Source organism: Lipomyces oligophaga (genome assembly GCF_038497815.1).
Source record: "Lipomyces oligophaga strain CBS 7107 unplaced genomic scaffold V1516scaffold_1, whole genome shotgun sequence".
Taxonomy (NCBI): domain Eukaryota; kingdom Fungi; phylum Ascomycota; class Lipomycetes; order Lipomycetales; family Lipomycetaceae; genus Lipomyces; species [Lipomyces] oligophaga.
Genome location: NW_027117785.1, coordinates 1,273,115 through 1,291,692, shown reverse-complemented (window position 1 = coordinate 1,291,692; position 18,578 = coordinate 1,273,115). Strand labels below are relative to the sequence as shown.

The window sequence follows — 18,578 nt, the reverse complement described above, 5'->3', positions numbered from 1 at the left end:
AATGTCTATCGCGTTTTCATCGACTGATTGTCTATTTTCTCGCGTGTTTAGTAATGGATCTTCCGAGTCCGTAGAATTAAACGAATTCGTCCGTCGCCAGTCCCCTGCGGTTTCCTCGGCCATGGCTGTTATTTATGATTTCTCGAGCTTGTATAGCCGCTGATGAAAATGGGATTGCTGTTTTGGACCAGACCAGAGTCAATCGTGAAAGTACAGTCCAACAATAGTCAGATGGTAGGAAACTGAGTCCAGTAATCAAGACGATAAATAATATAGTACTAATTACATGCTATTACAACATCTGTGCCTATCGGTTCGTTACTATCGAAGCCCCCACGACAGTCAAATGCGCCGACTGCCGATCTGGGCCATTTCCCGAGCCGCATCCTACACAATTTCAAGTTTGGCTCTTTTCCGGCCGCGGCTGTCAGATACATAACTCAAGTACAACACACAAAGGTGATACCCAATATCCTGCATTATTCAGCAATATCGAACAATATCTAACGAATTTCAACATCGCAGATATAGAATATCTATTGATCAAATGGACGTTGGATCTTGCGCTGGTTCCAATTCAAAGTTGAGCTCAAGCTCTCAAACCAATCACTACCCAACCTTTTGTTCTGAATCATCGGGAATGGGAACCGCGACGCGCTGATCGTCAAGTAATCGCCTTGTTGAAGCTCAATTCGATCTTTACCGTCAAAGCAAGTCCAGGCTGATGTTCGCGCGTTATATGGGACTCCGATACGCAAGACAGCCGAATCAGGAACAACTAACGGACGGAACGACAGCGAATGTGGACAAATCGGGGAAATCAACATGCCCGGAATGTCTGGATGTACTAATGATCCTCCGGCGGAAAGTGAATATGCCGTCGAGCCAGTAGGAGTGGCTATCACTAAACCGTCTGCTTCTGCCGTCGTCAAATGGTCGTTGTCAACGTAGATCTCAGCGGTACACATCGTACCTATGGGACCTCGATCGATAACCATATCATTGAGAATACTAAAAGTCGCCTGTGGAACGTGTGTCATTTCTGCTTCGACTCTATCTAGAATCTCGGTCGATAGATCCTCGGTCGAGTCTTTATAGATATGCCGTGACTTCATCACCGTGCATTCGAACCTCATCCGCAGTGACACAACTACGCCTTCGTTCATCAATTTTTTGATAACCGTTTCGTAATTTGAAAAATCAAACTTTGTTAGAAACCCGAGCGAGCCAAGATTGAAGCTCAATACCGGAGGAACAATCTGCTGAAATAACCGACTTGTATAAAGAACCGTGCCGTCGCCGCCTAATGTAATCACTAGATCAAACATGTGGGGATGTTCAACACATAATTCGTTCGACCAGAATTGTAATCGGTCTTTTCTTGAAGCATCTTTGGCGAGAATCAGCCCGGTGTCAAAATTAACGTCCGTCTTCAATACATCTTCGACGTAGACAGTCCATCCACCAAGGCGAGAGCGGTAATCGCAGGGTTGTTGTTGCTGCTGCTTCTGGTCGCGAGCGGTGGTAGTATTTATATCAAGTAAGTAGTCAACCAGAGCAGAGGTGTGTTTGATTGTTTCATGATCCCAAATCTTTGTAACAATCATTACTTTGCTCACTCTCATTTTTATCCGCAAAGTACCCAGATATTTGCTTAAATCTCGCACACTGAACGCCATATCAGCTAGCTGACGTCTACTCATTTGATGTGAAAATATATTGTTCCGTCTCATCCGCGATATCGGCGATTTTCGAACAGAACCTGTATTTCGACCAGTGGAGATATCTGCAGTTGAATTTCGAAGAAATCCAGATTTTCGCGGTTTCTCATCCGGCTGCTGCCGGCCCTTGGAAATCCAATCATTGATATCGACTTTGTCTGCGACTTCGCTGTCCACGTCTCCATCGCGATCGTCTTCATCTAAATCGCTTTCGGACGCAATAGCATTATTCGATCCAGCAAGTCCAAAATTCGGCTTTTCTATGGATCGACGGCGACTCTGTCGCTCAGTGTCGAGCAACGCATGGAGCAAGCATCCACTCTGAGATCCACCGCCGATCATGAAGGAAGTCAGAGACGGGTTTGCAAGCGAGGCGCGCCGTCGGCGAGATGCGAGCTCATTTTGCGGATCGACAACAATCTCAACGCTTCTCATTTCATCCGAAGAAGTGTTGGACACGTTGTCGAATTCGATATCGTTCATGCCGTCTGAGGTCCTCCTTCCAAATGGGAGATCATCGCTGGTATCCAGCGGACCGATCGCAGGCGACTCCGCGTACTGCGTTTTGGAGCGCGGAGAATTGGCCATAATACTGATGCAATAGTCGTATTTGCGTTTTCTGTATACAAGCAGCAGAAGTTTAGTCCAAAGTTTTTGCAACCAAGATCGTCCACTGATACCGAAAGTACGCCGTGGTCGAACAAGACCCGCAATGGACTCTCCGCATAACGTTCATCGTGACATCTACATATGACATCGTCCACTGTGACAGTTGGGAGAACAGAATAAGATTTATTTTAGGCCGACAATGTCCAACACTAGAAGTAACCTATTCACGGCGTATACTGCTGACTGCAATGGCACCGCGTACAGTTCCATTTCGTGATGTAGCCGAGTTTCTGAGTATCAAAAGTGCATTCGATAGCGCCATTCACGAGCAATTCGGCTCTGCAGCTGTCCTCAGCACCGATGAAATCTTGTCCGCGTTGGATACAGTCACCAGCTGGGAACTTCGAGGAAATGCACCGGTCTCTTCGGTTCTAACAGCAAATCTGATCAGCGCTCGAATGGTTAAATCAAATCAGGCACGACGATTAGCTTTAGCGGCTGCGCTTGTGCGCTTTGTTAATTTGCTTTTGGATCCTTTGCAGAATGGCCAGTATGCGCTGCCGCTATATATTCTCGCTGATCAGATTGCGTTGCCTGCACGGTTTGTTGACGTGCGTCATGCTTGTACCCATGAAAACTTGCCCGGATTGGAAATTCTTGAATCCTCTGCAAAGGAAGCGATCTTATACTTGAAAGATCACTACTGGGAGCCTGAACTCAGAAGATTGAATTCGGTTGATACCGAGCTTGCACTTCAGATTCAAGGGTTTACGGCCAATGCGCCATTGGAAACTCTAGTCGCTAGTGTAGGTGGAGGATCTCTTTACAATAATATCAAATCTGAAGATCAATCTTTGTTGCTGTTACGATCAACTTTGACAGATTATGATGTCCCGATTTCTGATGACTTACTCGTTCGACTTTCAACTGCCGAGTTAGTAAAGCTAGCCAATGAGAAACCTAATAAAGAAGAGCGACAGCACTGGTATCTCACTATATTTGGATACTTTGCGCACGACATGTCGACCTTAAATCGACTGCCTGATTCGGCAACAAGTATCAAGCGATTAAGTCCTGTTCTGAAAGATGTAGCTGCAAAAGTGCAACGAGGATTTGTTGTCTATTGTTTACAAGTCGTTTTGGCTGATCCAGTAGGTTACAGCGCTTTCACTTCTCATACCCCCAAAATCTTGCAAGGCCAATACTCTATTCGAGTACACCATGCACTTGACTGGATCCGAGAACTTGTCAACGCCCGTGATTCAAAATCAGGTGAGCCAGTTTTTCATATCTCGATTACGACGTTTCTAGGCTTGACTTCTACATTGAAGTTGGCACCTTGTCAAGCTATCCGGAAGCTGATTCTTAGAGATCCAGCTGATAAAACAGAGAAATTGTTTTTACAAACTTATGAGGAGCAAGTCAATTCCTTGTCACAGTTAGATGTAAATTCAGACGACCCTCGAGAAGTCATTCCGATATCCGAATCTATCGGCGAAAGTTCTCACCAACAGTCAGTCGACGAAACGCTAAACAATATCTCTCGAATCTCGTCCAAATTAGACGACTTTATCAGCCATAGATCGAAACGTGTGAAAACTTCCGCAAGTTCAGCACAAAATTGGGAATTAGTACCTGAAAGTGAATGGTCGACACGGCCAATTGGAATTTTTTAGTTTCATACTTTATTTGGCATGGAAATATACACTGTAAATAGAATTATCTTGAAATATCAATAGAATTAATCCAAAAGTTTTTACTCTTCTTCAAATATCTATGAGCCTTTCTTCCTCCGTGGAATACAATGGAAATATCTAACAACGCAAACAAATGTATAAAATCAAACGAGGTCATGAACAGCACTTTACTGCACCTTCTCGATCTTGCAAGTCCAGCCGGTCGTTCCTTGATCCAGCAATGGCAGCGACGCACCAAGACACCAGCCCAATTCGTTTCCTTTCAGTTTCTTCGCAATCTTGACTTCGCGATCAAGAGGAATGTCGTAACCAGCATGAAGCATTGCAACCATGAAGTTCAGATCCAGACACCATTCTGGCCTACCTTGAAGTTCCTCCAGGGCGCCGGGAATTGCCCCAAAACTGTCCCAGCTAGGCGTTCCTTTGCAAACACGTGCAGTTAAGTCTCGCAGTTCAGACAGCGTGAAAGAATGCGGCATGCCCAGCGGGAACGTGCGATCATAGAAATAAGAGAAAATAAAAATATCTTCCTTTGCAAATGTACGCAAAAGACTTGGCTGGTGTACGCCATTGAACGAGCATGGCGGCACTGAACATTCAGCCTCCTTTTGGAGGATCTGCTCAGTCAAATACCGACATTGAGTACCAGATGGCTCAGTAGGCCCGACCATGCTCACCGTGACCGTCTTCTTATCAGTCAGAGCGACTTCGACTTCCCGTGTCATGCCTGGCGGAATACAAGGATTTGTTACGGTCTTTGGCACAACATCGCTATTATCAGCCATAGCTGCACGAAGAACCGCAAGATGGACTTTCTTGCGCGCTTCCATCAGACCATAGCCAAGATGAGAATGCTGATAGAGCGTAAACTTACGACCACCAAAATCGAGATCGTACTTATGATCTCCGTTGGTCATGACTTCGGAGACGCCGGCTTCAGACACCGGGAATGTGGGCTCGAATACGATTTGAGTGGAACCACCGCCGAGATCGAAGACAGCAGCGGTCGAGTGCTCAGCCTTGGTACCAATGTTGCCTAGAAGATAGTTCGTCGTGATCCACGCATACACACCTTCGTCGGAGCCATCCATAATGGAAACACCATCACCAGGAACAACTGGAAACGGATAGTTCTTCTCAAGACGCTCTCGAACTTTGAGAAGAATCCGCTCGGACGCATAAGATCCAAGAATGCGTAGTCCAGCAGTGGCCTTGACAGCAATGGGAGTGCACGACTTGTATTCGTCGGGAACTTCTTTCATAGCAACTGCGAGCAGAGGATCAAGAGACCGAGCAGCTGCATTGGAATCGGTCGGGTACGAAGAAAGGCCAGGCTTGGTCATTTCGAAAACCTCGCGAACTAGCTCGGGCATCTCATAGCAATTGTGGAACTCATACACGTGGATGCGAGAGCCAGTGGATCCTGCATCGATCATGAGAGCGTACTGCGTGACGGGTTTTTTGCCATCATACGACCGAGAACAAGTTCCAGCAGGAGAATCCTCCTGGTTAAGATCAACGGATTCAGTGGTTACTTTGAGCGAGTCTAAGTAAGGTGTGAGCGATGGGCGCTTTCAAAGCAACAATTAAAGAAGTAATTGCAGGACCAAGGTAGGCCTAAAGCAAAAACAATTCCAAAATAAAAAAAAATTAATATAAATATATATAAGTAGCTTACCTGTAACTAACTTGGCCATTGATGCGGGCGGAGACAAGTACAGCACAAGACTGGCAATCAGTAGAAGGCCAACCAAAAAGGTCTTGCCAATACGCGAGCGCAGCGCAAGACCAAGCGACAACGACGGCTTAGATCGTCCAGACGGCAACTTGTCTAGCAAGCCGGAGCCGGAGCTGTACGAAGATGAGGAGCCATTGAGCGAGTTGCCGTCGGTTGATGAACGAAACGAGAGAAACGAAAAGATTGTTGGACGACGACGCATACCGTTCTCAGTGTCTTGTGCAGACTGTGGGAACTCCATGGCCGACGATCGGGCTTCTGACGACAGAGTGAACGAAGGGGTTACGTTTTATAATAGCAAAAAGAAAGCGTGCCGAAGCAATTGTCGCCAATCGTGAAATCAGACTGCGAGCAATAACAGAAAAAAGGACGCTAGAACGCGCGCTCGAAATTGGCACGCAAGGTGGACTTTTTAAACGACGGGCGTCCGACACTTTGTCCTTGACTGTCAGACCTGGATGGCTGCCTCTGTACCTGTTGCCCCCGACGCGATCGCGTTGGGATGTATGCGGCCGCCTCCATATTGTGATCCACAAGGGTCCTGTGTCAAGAACAAGCATGAATGAGAATGGACCCGTTTGCAGCCAGTTTGCAGCCAGCCCAGCCACGGACACGGTGTAAGGCTGCCCATAGCCTGTCTGGTCCAGTAACAACAGTGCAGACACTAGTTGTTGGTTGATAGGGTTGAAATAAACATTGGCTTTTAATTCGGGCTAAATTGGTTGCAGCTCAGTCAATCTGTACCTTTTTAGAGCTTATTTCTGGAGAGATTTCAGGTCTGTTTCCGGCATGCGGCAGGACCTAAAATAATAAAATATAATAATAAAAGTCCCCCCCCCCTAATCTACGATGAGTAGTCATAGAACCCACGGCCAGTCTTCTTGCCCAGCCAACCGGCCTCGACCATCCGCCGAAGCAGCGCACTCGCGCGATATTTGGAGTCCTGCGTCTCCTCAAACAAAACGTTCATGATCGACAAACAGGTATCCAGGCCGATAAAATCGGCTAATGCAAGTGGGCCCATAGGCATAGCACACCCGTTGACCATAATGCTATCTATGCCATCGCGTGTGCCTGTACCGTTTTCCAAACACAAAATCGCCTCGTTGATGTACGGAATGAGCACTCTGTTCGCCAGAAACCCAGCACGATCTTCGCTCACGCTCGCCAGTTTGCCCATCGCCTTTACCAGCGCTTCCGCTCGCTCAACCGTAGCGTCCGACGTTTGCAAGCCTCGGATGATCTCGACTCCTCTCTGAACCGGCACCGGATTCATAAAATGCGTAGCTACGACTCTATCTTCGCGTCCCTTCGCGGCCGCGGCTATCTTCGTAATCGAGATCGACGATGTGTTAGTCGCCAACGTCGCATCTGCCGCCGTACTCATCGCCAGCTCTGCAAAAATCTGCTGCTTCAAGCTTGCAATCTCTGGTACGGCTTCGATTACAAAATCACACTGCCCGACTCGAGAAAATTCGTCCGTCATCTCGATCATCCCTCGTAGTTCTTCAGCCTGCTCCCCAGTCATTTTGCCCTTCGCTACGTCTTTCTCGCTTAGCTTTTCTTCTCACCGTTAGTCATCCTCACTCCCCTCTTCCTATAAAATATTCTCACTTAAAAATTTTCCAGCCTTTGCTAGCGACTCCGCCGAATTGTCGATTAGCAGCACCGGGACTCTAGCTCGCATCGCAGCAACATATGCGATCCCAAATCCCTACCCCGTCAGTTCCTCCTTCGGCTATAATCTCATAAATGGTCATTTACTTACCATCTGTCCGGCTCCAATGACTCCTAATCGCTCCACTTGGTGTCTGCCTGCAGCACTCGTTTGAAATCCTCTAAAGCACAGGTGATTCAAGGTCCGGATCATCCTCGGTCTTGTCGTAACTACAGGGCTTATCATCTTCATGCTTTTATTGTCACTGAGTTAAAACAAATCCTCGCTCAAGCTAATTCTCTGCTGTCGACTTCTCGCAGACTACCATTTATACTAAATCCAAATCTAATTATTGTTTAGATCACCCGTCTTCTCCACATCTTGTTCTCCACATTGCACGTGAAGCTCGGCTCGAAACACCACTAATCCCCGACCTCTCCCAACCTGTACCGGCCCCTACGTACTATTCCCATTTGTTCAGAATACTGTTACATTTTTTGCTCTACTATCTAGAACATCACATTTCTCCCTCTTTTTTATATCCTCATTTTAACCCTCTTCATTCATTCAATAACGCACTGTGTCGGTTCGGTCGGGAAACATTCTGGGCGCACTAAAAATATTCATGTTAGTTAATCCACTTCCATTCGAGCGCACTTCAATCACTTACATATTCATAGCCATCAGCTCCTGAAATAATAGTTTGGCTGCATATGGAATATGAATCTGGAAAATATTTGTCTTATTTTTGCAAGCCCGGCACTCAAACTGATTTGCCTTCAAATTCGTGATCACCGACATTAATCCACATACTCCGCAAACGTGCACTCGGAAAGCATCCGATGCCTCGAACAAACGTTCCTTCAAAAAGGCAGCAGCTCCATGCGCAATCATGCAATCTCGCTCCATCTCTCCGAATCGAAGGCCTCCGTCTCGTGATCGACCCTCCACAGGCTGGCGAGTCAGAATTTGCACAGGTCCTCGTGCTCGGGCATGAATCTTGTCGTCCACCATGTGTCGTAGTCGCTGATAATATGTTGGCCCAAAGAATACTTGCGCCATCAATTTCTTGCCCGTGTGCCCATTATACATAACCTCAAATCCTCGAGAATGATAACCATGCTCGCGAAGCAATTTGGAAACTGCATCTACTGTGACTTCCGTGAACGGCGTTGCGTCACCCTCAAGTCCAGACAGAGAAGATACTTTACTTAACAGACATTCAATCAAATGCGCAACCGTCATACGCGAAGGAATGGCATGTGGATTGATAATGATATCCGGAACTACTCCTTCGACTGTGAACGGCATATCTTCATGTCGATATGTAACTCCAATGGTTCCTTTCTGGCCATGGCGTGATGCAAACTTGTCACCAATTTGAGGAATCTTGGTCGTCCGCATCCGAATTTTAACAAAACGCAATCCTTCTCCATTCGTCGTTAAAAGAACTTGATCAACAATTCCACTTTCGGTACTACGCAAAGGTGTCGATACATCCCGCTTCGTATGTGACTCGGTACGTTGACCGAGCTCTTCAGTCTCCGATTCCGCAGGAATAGGAGCTGTCTTTCCTATAATAATATCCTCACCAGATACACGAACTCCTGGAGCAATCAAGCCATCATCATCCAGCTTGTCATAAGTTCCATGCTTCATACGTAGAGTATTCGATCGCATGGGCTTCTCAAACTCTTCCACCCAGGCCATGCCTACTCGCTTCTCTTGGTCCATGTAGGACCGCAAATACATACTCCGGAATAGGCCTCGATCAATACTGCTCTGATTCATAATAACGGAATCTTCTTGATTATATCCACTATAACAGAGAATTGCAACTATCGCATTTTGTCCAGCTGGAAGTTCTCGGAACTTCATATATTCCATTGAACGGGTGGTTGCTAAGGGCTTTTGTGGATAGTACAAAATGTTTGCCATAGTGTCCATTCGAACTGAGTAATTAGTCAAGTAAACTCCCATAGCCTGCTTACCCATAGCAGACTGATATGTGTTACGTGGTGACTGATTATGGTCCGGAAACGGAATAATACTGGCGCAGATACCAAGAATCATACTGGGATGAATTTCACAATGCGTCCAAGTATGCGCGCCTGCCCGAGACTTGACACGGTGAGAGGGATCCAAATTTTCAAACGATTGACCCCCGTAATTCATCTGCCTTGAAAATTCCAAATCTTCTGGAGTCATCGCAATCATAACAGTCTCTTCTTCTTCCGCATCGATATATTCGACTACTCCTTCTTCTACCAGAGAATCCCATCCAAAACGATCACTGTTGGTGGAATCAAAATCGTCGATAAGTTTGTTAATGTGCTCCTTACGCAGGACAAGATCTCCTTGAGTAGGACTCATTGGATTATTGTCGACGATAAATAACGGACGGTACACTCTGCCGGCATCAGTGAAAATACGAAATTCCTTTTCTCGAATATCGCGAGTAATGCTAACTTCTGGCGATATTTTAGCACGCCGACGGAGAGATCTCAGAGTGTCTGCTAAGCTATTTGGATTATTGTGGGTACCGATCCATACACCATTCAGAAAAATGCGGGTGGCATTTGGTTTCATATGAGGAGTATAGTCTTCGAGCGGTTCCATGCCCCATTCCTCAGCAAATAATGTAACAGGCTCGGCAGGCGTGCCAATAGAGACGCAACTCATAAGAGACAAATTCTTCACTAAACCGCAAGCTTGCCCTTCTGGTGTCTCCGCAGGACAGACGAGACCCCAGTGAGTATTGTGCAATTGACGAGGCTTCGCAATTTTACCATCACGTCCAATAGGAGTATTCGTACGACGCAGATGTGAAAGCGTCGAAGAAAACGTATATCGATTTAATACCTGCGACACACCTGCACGAGAAGACATAGCTTTTTTCTGTTCACCCCAGTTACCAGTTGCTAACGAATATCTCAATCCATTTGTAATGGTGTTAGGTTTGACAGCAAGAGTTAGATTGAAATCTCGGTTAGTTTCAACGCACTTCTGCATATATTTGTACATATCTCGTGTGAGCTTCTTGAACAAAATTCGGAAAAGATTTGCAAGCAAGGGTCCAGCTAGATCAAGACGCTTTTTACCGAAATGATCACGATCATCCAATTCACGTCGACCTAGAGCACATTGCAGCATTTTATGTACCATGTAGCCTAAGAAGTAAGCCTTCCGAGTTTCGTAACCCTCACTCTGAGTAATATGAGGCAGCAATTCTCTTTGCAAAATATCTCGCGCGTATCTCAAGCGTCTCTCCTTGCCCCCACCCATCAAAGTACCACGTCGGCCAATGTAGTCCAGAGCAACTTCTCTGTCTTGGATAACAAAGGCTTCTTCGATACAAGGTTTAAGCATTTCCAGAATCTGAGAATCCGTCTGATCAAAACAAATGTGCTCCAAAATATCGCCATCGGGTACAACTCCAAGGGCACGAAAAACGATAACAATGGGGACGTCATCACGAATATAGGGAAGGGTTGCCTTAATAATAGGCCCTGACTTATCCTGACCTCCTTTCTCGTAGAGCTTTATTTGCATACTACTAATGAGTCTGGAACCTTTCTCGATAGCTGATCGAATCTCGGCAAGATAGCTGACAGGTGAAGGAGCAGCTTTTTTGAAGACTTGCACGATATTGGCAGCACTTCTCTCCTGAGCAATCAAAACCTTTTCGGACCCATTAATGATGAAATAGCCACCTTGGTCATAAGGACATTCATTGACATCATAGAAATCATGCTCTTTTAATTCACTAAGTTTGCAGTACTGAGAGCGCAGCATCATGGGGACCTTTCCGATAAATACGGTACTATTTGTTTCCTGGGTTTCAGATTCGTCTTCTTCCCAGACAACTTCCTGACCTGGCATTAAGTCACCATCGCGAGATACAAGAGCTCGCTTCGACATGGACACATAAAGCGGCGAAGAGTATGTCAAATTTCTTAAGCGTGCTTCCTGGGGAAACATAGCGTGAGTACTGCCATCAGCCTCAGTCATTGTAGGCGGAGAAATGAAAACACTACCAAACGTAATTTCATATCTTCTGTTGATATCATCGTTAGGTCCGGTATGCTGGGCTGGCTGATCTAAAGTGAGCGTAGGCTCCTCGACAACGAGTTCTTGAATTGTGTGGTTGATGAAAACATCGAACGATTCCAGCTGCTGCGAAACCAAACCTTTGTCATTGAAAAAAGCCGAAATCACCGTCCAACAATCCTCTGAAGTGATTTGCGACTCCTCATCATACCCGTATGCATCATTACCATATGCTATGTCGTTAGATTCACAAATCGGTTGTAAAATCAAGTCTCTCGACCACCTGGCTTTCAGCTACTTACCATCCGCCATCGCGCGCTAGTCGAGCAATCGTCCAGCAAAAAACCACGTTTTTACTGTGATTATCTTAAAGATCTATCAAGGAACCCGGCTGCCACAGGATCCTGCCAACCAAACAAACGGATCGAATGGTTATACAGACAAGAAAACCAGACCGGCAAACGTTGATTTCGAGATTTCCTGTTACGCCGCGCTGGAAATTCGAATGTTACAAATTCAGCGTTCTGAATTTTACTTATATGCATTCCACGATTTACACTCAGTCACGTGAACTGGCAACTTGGCTGAATGTATACTTGAAATATGGGTTGTAATTAAAAGAAGAGAGATTGAATTTTAGACTCAAATATTAATTGATTTTAGTTGGACCTTAGCTAGGTTCCACTATGCCCAAAATGTTCAAAGGATAGGGGCTCAACATATTATTTAGTCCAGCAACCTGATAAACTCGAAAATAGCTTCACAGATTTGAACGACACCATTCATGTTGAGCTCATGCGCTGGATACTGCTATATATCATACAAAGGTAGTACTAATTTCACAATTCCTTTCACTCTAGGCAGTCTTGAAAATTAAAATGGCGATCTGACCCAGATAAAAGTAAAGAAAATGTCGAGTTTCTAAACAGTCAGATCTACTGTTGCCTAGCACACTCATCGTACATACCATGCGTCACATAACTTCCAAAATTTCGTCCTACTACACAGTGCCATGTCTGTCCAAAACGCGCGTCAAGCTGGGTGTAAGGTTAATACTAGGAGAAGTCGTAGGCAATATATGTCAAGATCTCGTATCTTACCTCCTTTTTGATGTGGGCCGCAATATCCTTATAATGTCAGTAAGCATCATCATGTATACTAGGTCATCGTACTTTTTCAATGTTATATCTCTCCATTCCTTGTGTCGCTATTGAATTCGGTGTTAGAACAGTCCATGAATATTAAGGCGGATCTACTTACCTAGATCAATCACGATCTCCTGCATCTCTTCAGACTATGCAAGTCAGCATGTTAATACAAAGTTATTCAGAATAATTCAATAAAGGTCAGATTATCCTGAATGGATAGGAAGAAGTGCTTAAAAATTCAAACTCGGCCACGCGGGGGTGGTCAAGCTTCGTAGGTGCTTCATCATGTTCAAGACCAAACATACCATATCTGCAGCTTTGATTACAGCTAGATTCAGTAAGTAAATATTTTCCTTGCTTCAATTTCAACACTAAAACTTATACTACCTTTTCCATCCCATGAATATCCACCTGTGTGGCCCTTTGATTTTGTGTTTGACATTGCCGTAATTTTATGTCGTCAATGCTAACTAGCTGCTGCAGGAATCACAACGACCTAAATTTAATTTCGACTGAGTTCTATCTATTATATTGAGCTGAATCCATAGAATCAGAATAATCCAGTGCGACAAAAAATGATAAGACAAATACAGCGAATATACGTGTATAGAACGGTCTATCCGGCATAGTTGAAAACACATAGAGCCGTCCTAACGGTTGATTGTCCCAATCTATTGTGAGAATCAATTGTACTCAAAGAGACTAATATTATATTATGCTGAATATTATTACAAATACTTTTAGGCCTATTCATAACTACATGAAGTTGCGGACACGGAAAACATTAAACGTGATGTTGTGTACATGATTTCGATATTCTGGGGTCGACCTAGACAAAACTGTCACCTATAGCAGCAGCCAGATATCGAAATTTCGCTCCAGTTACGAACTACATATCTGTGAATCGCATCCGTGACAATTATGATTACGAATGAATTATAGCAGAAGGAAATGTAGCATAACAAACGAGCAGCCAAGAAATATCATATAGTAATTTACTCGGCAATTGGCTTTGGACTGTACTTGTTACGGTAATCCTCCATTTTCTTGATATCCTCTGCAGGGAGCTTACCGGTAAAGTAAGTAATGATATCAGCGAACGTGATGATGCTCAAAACTGGAACACCATATTCTTTTCGGACTTGAGCAATCATGGAATGCTCAAATTCTACCATGCGCTCCTGCCTATCGAGAATAAGAAGAACACCAGCCAAAGTGCCTCCTTCAGCCTTGATAATCCCCAGAGACTCGCGGATGGCAGTACCAGCAGTCATAACATCGTCCAGAATGAGAACTCGCTTGCCTTTGAGAGACCCACCAACAGTGTTTCCGCCTTCTCCATGGTCTTTCTTCTCCTGAACAAAAATTAGATCTATACTCTGACTAGCCTGTTTAGAAAATTGAGATCATTCGCGGCTTACCTTCCGATTATAAGCATATTCAAGAGAACCAAATTTTTCAGGCGCAAGTTCAGCGAGCTTGACAAGAGTAACAGCTGCAAGAGGAATTCCCTTGTACGCAGGGCCTAGTATGATATCGAACTCCAACTCGGGATGATCAATAATGGTCTGGGCATAGGAATATGCCACAGCTTTGAGAACACTTCCCGACTTAAACAGACCCGAATTGAAAAAATAAGGCGACTTTCTTCCAGATTTCAAAGTGAAATCTCCAAGAGAGATGATTTGGTTCTCATAGGAAAGTTCGATAAGCTTGGATTGGTGTTCCTTCATCGCGATAATACGATATAAGGTTTGAGTAGCTATATTATGAAAAAACTTATATACAGATACTAGAAATACAAAACGATTTCCTATCTGTTTAAAATAACAGAGAAGAAAAATAAAAAATAACAAATAGCGATAGAGACACGATAAGATCCAGAGCTTGAAAATTTGTCATAGAGAGAGTGCGGCGAGGACCTAAGGGGACCATCATATTACGGTGACAAACGATACTGGCGGACTTCGTGCAGTTCTATGATATATAAATGCGATGTTGCAAATTCTTTGGAAATAGACAAAACATAACAGTTTATTGATCGCATTTAAATTTACTGACATTATCTTAGAGCCTGTATGACCTTTTGGACGATGGCGAATCACCTTGTTGGATTCACTGAGCTCCCAGAGTCATGTGTTTTGCCGATTGTGAAAGGGAAATTACAGTACTGCGGCCCAAAACCAAACACACCGAAGGTAAGGGCAGGCCCGAGTCACCGCCGCCGGCGTGTTGTTCACAGGGATCTTTTCGCTGTCGGGAACTCCTGCAGATATTTTTCCTTTTCATCGTATACATCCTAATATACAACAAAACTCGCTGCCAGCGTGCTATTTCCATACATTAGAGGAGTTGGGTTTACAGGTTTATCCCCTGCCTCTGTGTTAATTTTATTACTTGAGTGTCGTTCGTCGGATACTCGCAAATACCTGGTTAACTTTAGCCAGTAGTGACTCAACTTTGTTGGTGACTGCTGTGCTTTTCTTTCCTTTGTTTGAGTTGGTTGTTAATACGAGAGTTGCAAGTTTATCAAGTTTTATTTTCGTTTGAGATTTATTTTCAGCTGTGCGACTTTTTTTTGATTCAATTTCTTGCTTTATCACGAAATGAAGGTTTCTCAAACTCTTCAAGAGAACTGGAAAGATGAAGTGGTGTCGTTTTCGTTTGAATACTTTGTTCCCAAGACCGCGCAGGTTAGTTTTTTCTTTAAGAGATTTATGAGGTGGGTGTACTAACAAGTGTTTTGTTTGCAGGGAGTTCAGAATTTGTTGGAACGTATTGACCGCATGAAGGAGTTACATCCTCTGTTTGTTGATGTCACTTGGAACGCTGGCGGTGCTAGCCGACAGCCGGTTACAAGCACCAACGAGCTCATTGGGAAGGCCCAGAAGCTCTATGGCCTCAACACCTGTATGCATTTGACATGTACTGGTATGTCTCAAGAGGATGTTGATCTCGCGTTGTCCAAGGCGTACAACAGTGGCTGCCGATGCATTCTCGCTCTGCGTGGTGATGCTCTTGTTGATGATGAGAAATGGGACCCGTCCAGCGAAAAGTTCATGTATGCGCGAGATCTAGTCAAGTACATTCGTGCAAAGTACGACGATCACTTTGAGATTGGTGTTGCCGGATATCCCGAAGGCCATCCTGAGCAGCACGATTCCGAGATTCTGATCGACCATTTGAAGGAGAAACTGGATGCTGGTGCTTCATTTGTGATTACTCAGATGTTTTATGATGTCGAGAACTTTCTTTCATGGGTCGATCGTTGCCGTGTGAAGGGAATAACCGCACCTATTATCCCTGGTATCATGCCTATTTCGAATTACGCTAGTTTCGTTCGCAGGGTGAAATGGTGTGAGATTGCTGTTCCCAAAGATATCATGTGTGCTCTTGATAGTGTTAAGGACGATGAGGCTGCTGTCCGTGATTTGGGTGTCGATATTATGGCTAATATGTGCAAGACAATCATGGAGCGTGGACACATTTATCATTTGCACTTTTACACCATGAATTTGGAGAAGTCAACAAAGTCTATCATGGACCATCTGGGCGTGACCTATTAGGATTATTCGTTTCTTGGTATTATTTTTTTTGATTTATTAACTGGTTTTTTTTTGCTTAATGTTATGTATTATTTAGTCTGGTCGTTTCTTTGGGCGAAACTAGAGGTGGCGCACAAAAAAAGTTATGTCTTTTTCAACAAAAGCATTGAATTTTTCTTTATCAGGGCACAAGTTATCCTGTTCCTTATTATTTTTATTTATTTGATGATTTCATCGTTATATGAGTCCTGATGATCGATACGAATATTTTTTTTATTCTTGCAAATGGTGGGCTTAGAACAAGCTCTCTTGCCGGATGATTATTCGCAGCAAATGGTGCAACTTGTGTGTTGAACCGATATTCCAACATATACAGAAAACGGAAAAGCAGAAAAACAGCAGAAAAGCAGGAAATTTACCTGGCAGAAATTCGTGAAATGAAAGGAACGACCATTCGAGCTTATGCTTTTTTCAACAGAGAAGTATAACAGTAATGTTATTGTTTTAATTTAATTAAGTATAACTATAACTATATACTCAATTAGACGTCAACAGATATGTAATTTATAATGCCGGATTCGATTATATTGAACGATTAGGACCGTGATCATGTCCAAGAACAGTTTAAATAGAATAGTATTAGCTAGTTATATACATACATCGTGCTACCTGATATCCAATGAAAAGCACAGCTAATAAGCATAAAAAATTGTGACGTTACAAACCAAAACCCAAGCAATATGCTACAAGAAAAATCAAAACCTGTGGACCAATATCGACAGAACCAAAAACTATAATACAGGGGAATTCCTCGAAAATGTAGCAGTTACAAACATATAACAAGTTTCAACAAAACATTAAATTGTAACTCGAAGTAGACCGAAGGAACCGTTTAAAGTTATGACCGCTGAATAGAATAGTCTACTCCATTAAGGTCAATATTTTGCCATTTCGACTCGACTGGATCAGATTGACTGTCCTGATCCTCCACCAGATCACGAACAAAAGCTGCCCCGGACTCGGATATTTGCACGACGACGACGCGGGGTTTCTTTTTCGGTCGGCTGGCAGACAAGATTGAAGATTCGGAGGAGAGTGTAGAGACGGAATCGTCGCTAATCGTGCTGGAATCAGAGTCACGACTAGTTATCGATGAAGCATAGATTTCGTCATCGTCGTCTTCATCATCGGGGAACGTTATACGAATTTCGGGAACAGTTGTTTCTTTGCGTTGCTGTTGACGACCGAAAAAGGGGAGTCGGGAGATATAACGCATGACTGGAGATCGGTCGTCGGGGGCACCAAAATGGACAGCATCAGGAGAAGAAGAAAATAGTGGTGGTAAATTGTCAGACCGCTTCTTGACAACAAGAGTGTCTGAAAAATTTGGAGGCTCTCCTACGACAGTTGTCATGGAGGACTGCTTGCTCGGTTGGGGTAGCTCGACCGTTTCGGGAGAAGAGTCGCATGAGCTCATGAGTGCCGTCGTAGACGGAGTCCGTTGATGAGACCGCGTTCTTGAGCGCGGTGACGGCGACGCAGACTTTGACAACTTTTCAGTAAAATCAATAGACGAAATCCTGCTGTGGCCTCGGCTAGCTTCTTGTATCCGATCGATACGTCGCATATATGCTTGATACGCCGCTGTCAATAGCGCGATCGACGACGCGACAACAACGACAACAAGAAGTGCAACGATTGTCCTTCGCAGAATAGTGCTCGGCGAACTAGATGATGACATGGCTGGTGAAATAGAGGCACTGGATAGATTTAACGTGTATAGCGCGAGAATGGGGTTCTGTTTACTGCAGAGAAGACCCCGGAAGCTATGTAAACAAGCTGTTTCGTCGACCTTGTTCGACAAGGGAAATCCTGGTATAGAACGATTTTGAACTGTTATTGAATGAGTCTCGAATTCTGACTGTGTGTGAAAAGGCAGTCGACCCAATTTTCATAGACACTCAGCGCGAACAACGGACGATCTTCAATATTTGATTCCTGCACTTCCCTGCCAGAGGGTGTAGAAACATTTCTGCAGGGAAGCGGACTTCTAATATGGACGACCAGAAAAGCATGAAAAGGGGCCCCCAAAGTGGAATGCTGGAAATTGCTATATTGGGATGCGCCCCCGGCCAAATTGGGATTCAGCCTCACGAAACGCGGCAGAAGGCGCAGTTGAACAGCCTCGTTCGGTGATTTTGCTGCGGAGAGAACAGTAGTGGAGAGCTGGCGAGACGGCTGTAAAGAGAGCGGATTAGTGACTGAGTTCAGCAATGGACGTAAGAGCTGACGTTAGTATGCGCAGCAAAATTACAATTCTGTGCAAACAAAATAGTTATTGATCTCCAGTCCACTCAGCTCACAGCCGGTCACGATACGACCGTACAGTACCGGTCAACAATACGTACCGCGA

The 18,578-nt window shown here is 44.5% G+C and overlaps 9 protein-coding genes across 9 annotated transcripts; 2 read left to right on the top strand and 7 right to left on the bottom strand.

Annotated features, from left to right (window-relative positions):
• Positions 1-284: 284 nt before the first annotated feature.
• V1516DRAFT_668523 (ATP-NAD kinase-like domain-containing protein) lies at positions 285-2,458 on the bottom strand. The gene has a single exon (XM_066921014.1). The coding sequence runs from the start codon at positions 2,307-2,309 to the stop codon at positions 537-539; it is 1,773 nt and encodes a 590-aa protein (XP_066779950.1). The 5' UTR covers positions 2,310-2,458; the 3' UTR covers positions 285-536.
• An 80-nt stretch (positions 2,459-2,538) lies between these two features.
• Positions 2,539-4,101, top strand: V1516DRAFT_668522 (Las1-like-domain-containing protein). Its single transcript, XM_066921013.1, has one exon. It carries the CDS (start codon positions 2,579-2,581, stop codon positions 4,004-4,006), a length of 1,428 nt encoding a protein of 475 aa, XP_066779949.1. The 5' UTR covers positions 2,539-2,578; the 3' UTR covers positions 4,007-4,101.
• On the bottom strand, positions 4,101-6,307 carry V1516DRAFT_56043 (nucleoside phosphatase family-domain-containing protein). Its single transcript, XM_066919219.1, has 2 exons — positions 5,706-6,307; positions 4,101-5,573 (listed from the first exon to the last, which is right to left on the bottom strand). Exons 1-2 carry the CDS (start codon positions 6,004-6,006, stop codon positions 4,195-4,197), a joined length of 1,680 nt encoding a protein of 559 aa, XP_066779948.1. The 5' UTR covers positions 6,007-6,307; the 3' UTR covers positions 4,101-4,194.
• A 195-nt stretch (positions 6,308-6,502) lies between these two features.
• Positions 6,503-7,831, bottom strand: V1516DRAFT_56456 (3-hydroxyacyl-CoA dehydrogenase). Its single transcript, XM_066919222.1, has 3 exons — positions 7,534-7,831; positions 7,380-7,479; positions 6,503-7,328 (listed from the first exon to the last, which is right to left on the bottom strand). Exons 1-3 carry the CDS (start codon positions 7,672-7,674, stop codon positions 6,610-6,612), a joined length of 960 nt encoding a protein of 319 aa, XP_066779947.1. The 5' UTR covers positions 7,675-7,831; the 3' UTR covers positions 6,503-6,609.
• Positions 7,832-7,846: 15 nt separating this feature from the next.
• V1516DRAFT_668518 (DNA-directed RNA polymerase II subunit RPB2) lies at positions 7,847-11,929 on the bottom strand. Its single transcript, XM_066921012.1, has 3 exons — positions 11,775-11,929; positions 8,093-11,705; positions 7,847-8,035 (listed from the first exon to the last, which is right to left on the bottom strand). The coding sequence occupies exons 1-3, from the start codon at positions 11,782-11,784 to the stop codon at positions 7,990-7,992; spliced, it is 3,669 nt and encodes a 1,222-aa protein (XP_066779946.1). The 5' UTR covers positions 11,785-11,929; the 3' UTR covers positions 7,847-7,989.
• A 128-nt stretch (positions 11,930-12,057) lies between these two features.
• On the bottom strand, positions 12,058-13,319 carry V1516DRAFT_668512 (dynein light chain type 1-domain-containing protein). The gene is made up of 7 exons (XM_066921011.1): positions 13,008-13,319; positions 12,926-12,948; positions 12,733-12,766; positions 12,645-12,679; positions 12,573-12,599; positions 12,440-12,509; positions 12,058-12,393 (listed from the first exon to the last, which is right to left on the bottom strand). The coding sequence occupies exons 1-7, from the start codon at positions 13,060-13,062 to the stop codon at positions 12,329-12,331; spliced, it is 309 nt and encodes a 102-aa protein (XP_066779945.1). The 5' UTR covers positions 13,063-13,319; the 3' UTR covers positions 12,058-12,328.
• On the bottom strand, positions 13,320-14,448 carry V1516DRAFT_645344 (phosphoribosyltransferase-like protein). The gene is made up of 2 exons (XM_066920172.1): positions 14,042-14,448; positions 13,320-13,975 (listed from the first exon to the last, which is right to left on the bottom strand). Exons 1-2 carry the CDS (start codon positions 14,351-14,353, stop codon positions 13,616-13,618), a joined length of 672 nt encoding a protein of 223 aa, XP_066779944.1. The 5' UTR covers positions 14,354-14,448; the 3' UTR covers positions 13,320-13,615.
• A 627-nt stretch (positions 14,449-15,075) lies between these two features.
• V1516DRAFT_57657 (methylenetetrahydrofolate reductase) lies at positions 15,076-16,636 on the top strand. The gene is made up of 2 exons (XM_066919250.1): positions 15,076-15,313; positions 15,374-16,636. The coding sequence occupies exons 1-2, from the start codon at positions 15,227-15,229 to the stop codon at positions 16,184-16,186; spliced, it is 900 nt and encodes a 299-aa protein (XP_066779943.1). The 5' UTR covers positions 15,076-15,226; the 3' UTR covers positions 16,187-16,636.
• A 100-nt stretch (positions 16,637-16,736) lies between these two features.
• Positions 16,737-18,199, bottom strand: V1516DRAFT_668507 (uncharacterized protein). Its single transcript, XM_066921010.1, has one exon. The coding sequence runs from the start codon at positions 17,904-17,906 to the stop codon at positions 17,064-17,066; it is 843 nt and encodes a 280-aa protein (XP_066779942.1). The 5' UTR covers positions 17,907-18,199; the 3' UTR covers positions 16,737-17,063.
• Between the last annotated feature and the right edge of the window lie 379 nt (positions 18,200-18,578).